At 56.3% G+C, this 1,330-nt stretch overlaps 1 protein-coding gene across 1 annotated transcript in view; it reads left to right on the top strand.

Annotated features, from left to right (window-relative positions):
- Nucleotides 1–512, top strand: part of LOC116547303 (azurocidin-like) — a gene marked incomplete at its 3' end in the record, with an annotated part of 1,285 nt that extends 773 nt beyond the window's left edge. Inside the window, exon 3 of the mRNA XM_032273294.1 lies at nucleotides 279–512. Within this exon, the coding sequence (XP_032129185.1) occupies nucleotides 279–512 (234 nt within the window). The remainder of the gene's footprint in view (nucleotides 1–278) is intronic.
- Nucleotides 513–1,330: the final 818 nt, after the last annotated feature.

The following is a 1,330-nucleotide window of genomic DNA, read 5'->3' as shown; positions in this document are numbered from 1 at the left end:
CTCAGATGGAGGAGGCCCAGAGAAGGGAAGGGCTCAGATGGAGGAGGGCCAGAGAAGGGAAAGGGGCTCAGATGGAGGAGGCCCAGAGCAGGGAAGGACTCTGGATGGGGAGGGGGCCCTGGAGGGTCTCGGCTCCGCTTCTGTCAAAGGAGGGGAGTTTTCAGGGTGAAGGAACACAGTTTGCAGGCTGGGGTCCCCCCTAATTTACAAGCCAGCTTTCTCTGTGCCCAGGCCCCAGCCTGGCGTCCTCCCTCTGCCCTTTCCTCCGCTGCCCTTAGGAACCCTGGGGTTGGCACCGTGGTGCTGGGCGCCTATGACCTGAGGCGGCGGGAGAGGACGTCCCGGCAGACCTTCTCCATCAGCAGCATCAGCGAGAACGGCTATGACCCCCAGCAGAACCTGAATGACCTGCTGCTGCTGCAGGTGAGAGGAATGGGCAGGTGCAGGGTTCACACCTGTGCTCCCAGCACCTCGGGAGGCCGACACCAGCCTGGGAGACACGTCCAAACACTGTTGTGTCTACAAAAAAACACAAAAATTCCCGGGCGTGGTGGCACGTACCTGTGGTCCCAGTGCTTCAGGAGCCTGAGGCAGGAGAACAGCCTGAGGCCAGGAGTTCAAGACCAGCCTGGCCATCATAGTGAAACCCCGTTGGGAGGATCACTTGAAGACAGGACCTTGCCTGGGCAATATGGCCAAATTCAGTATCTAAAAAAAAAAAAGAAAAAAAAATTAGCCAGGCATGGTGGCGGGCACCTGTGGTCCCAGCTACTCAGGAGGCTAAGGCAGGAGAATCGTTTGAACCCTGGAGGTTGAGGCTGTAGTGAGCTGAGATCATGCCGCTACTCTCCAGCCTGGGCAACAGCGCCAGACCTGTCTCAAGAAAACTTTTTATTTTTAAAGATGGGGTTTCACCATGATGGCCAGGCTGGTCTTGAACTCCTGACCTCAGGTGATCCAGCCTCCCAAAGTGCTAAGATTACAGGCGTGAGCCACCGCACCCGGCAAGAAAACTTTTTAAAAAATACAGAAAACAGGCCGGGCGCGGTGGCTCAAGCCTGTAATCCCAGCACTGTGGGAGGCCGAGGCGGGTGCATCACGAGGTCAAGAGATCGAGACCATCCTGGTCAACATGGTGAAACCCCGTCTCTACTAAAACTGCAAAAAATTAGCTGGGCATGGTGGTGCGTGTCTGTAATCCCAGCTACTCAGGAGGCTGAGGCAGGAGAATTGCCTGAACCCAGGAGGCGGAGGTTGCGGTGAGCCGAGATCGCGCCATTGCCCTCCAGCCTGGGTAACAAGAGCGAAACTCTGTCTCAAAAAAAAAAAA

This window comes from Sapajus apella, unplaced genomic scaffold, assembly GCF_009761245.1.
Source record: "Sapajus apella isolate SASKATOON/1434 unplaced genomic scaffold, GSC_monkey_1.0 scaffold2623, whole genome shotgun sequence".
NCBI classification, from domain to species: Eukaryota; Metazoa; Chordata; class Mammalia; order Primates; family Cebidae; genus Sapajus; species Sapajus apella.
This window is presented reverse-complemented; position numbering and strand designations above follow the sequence as displayed.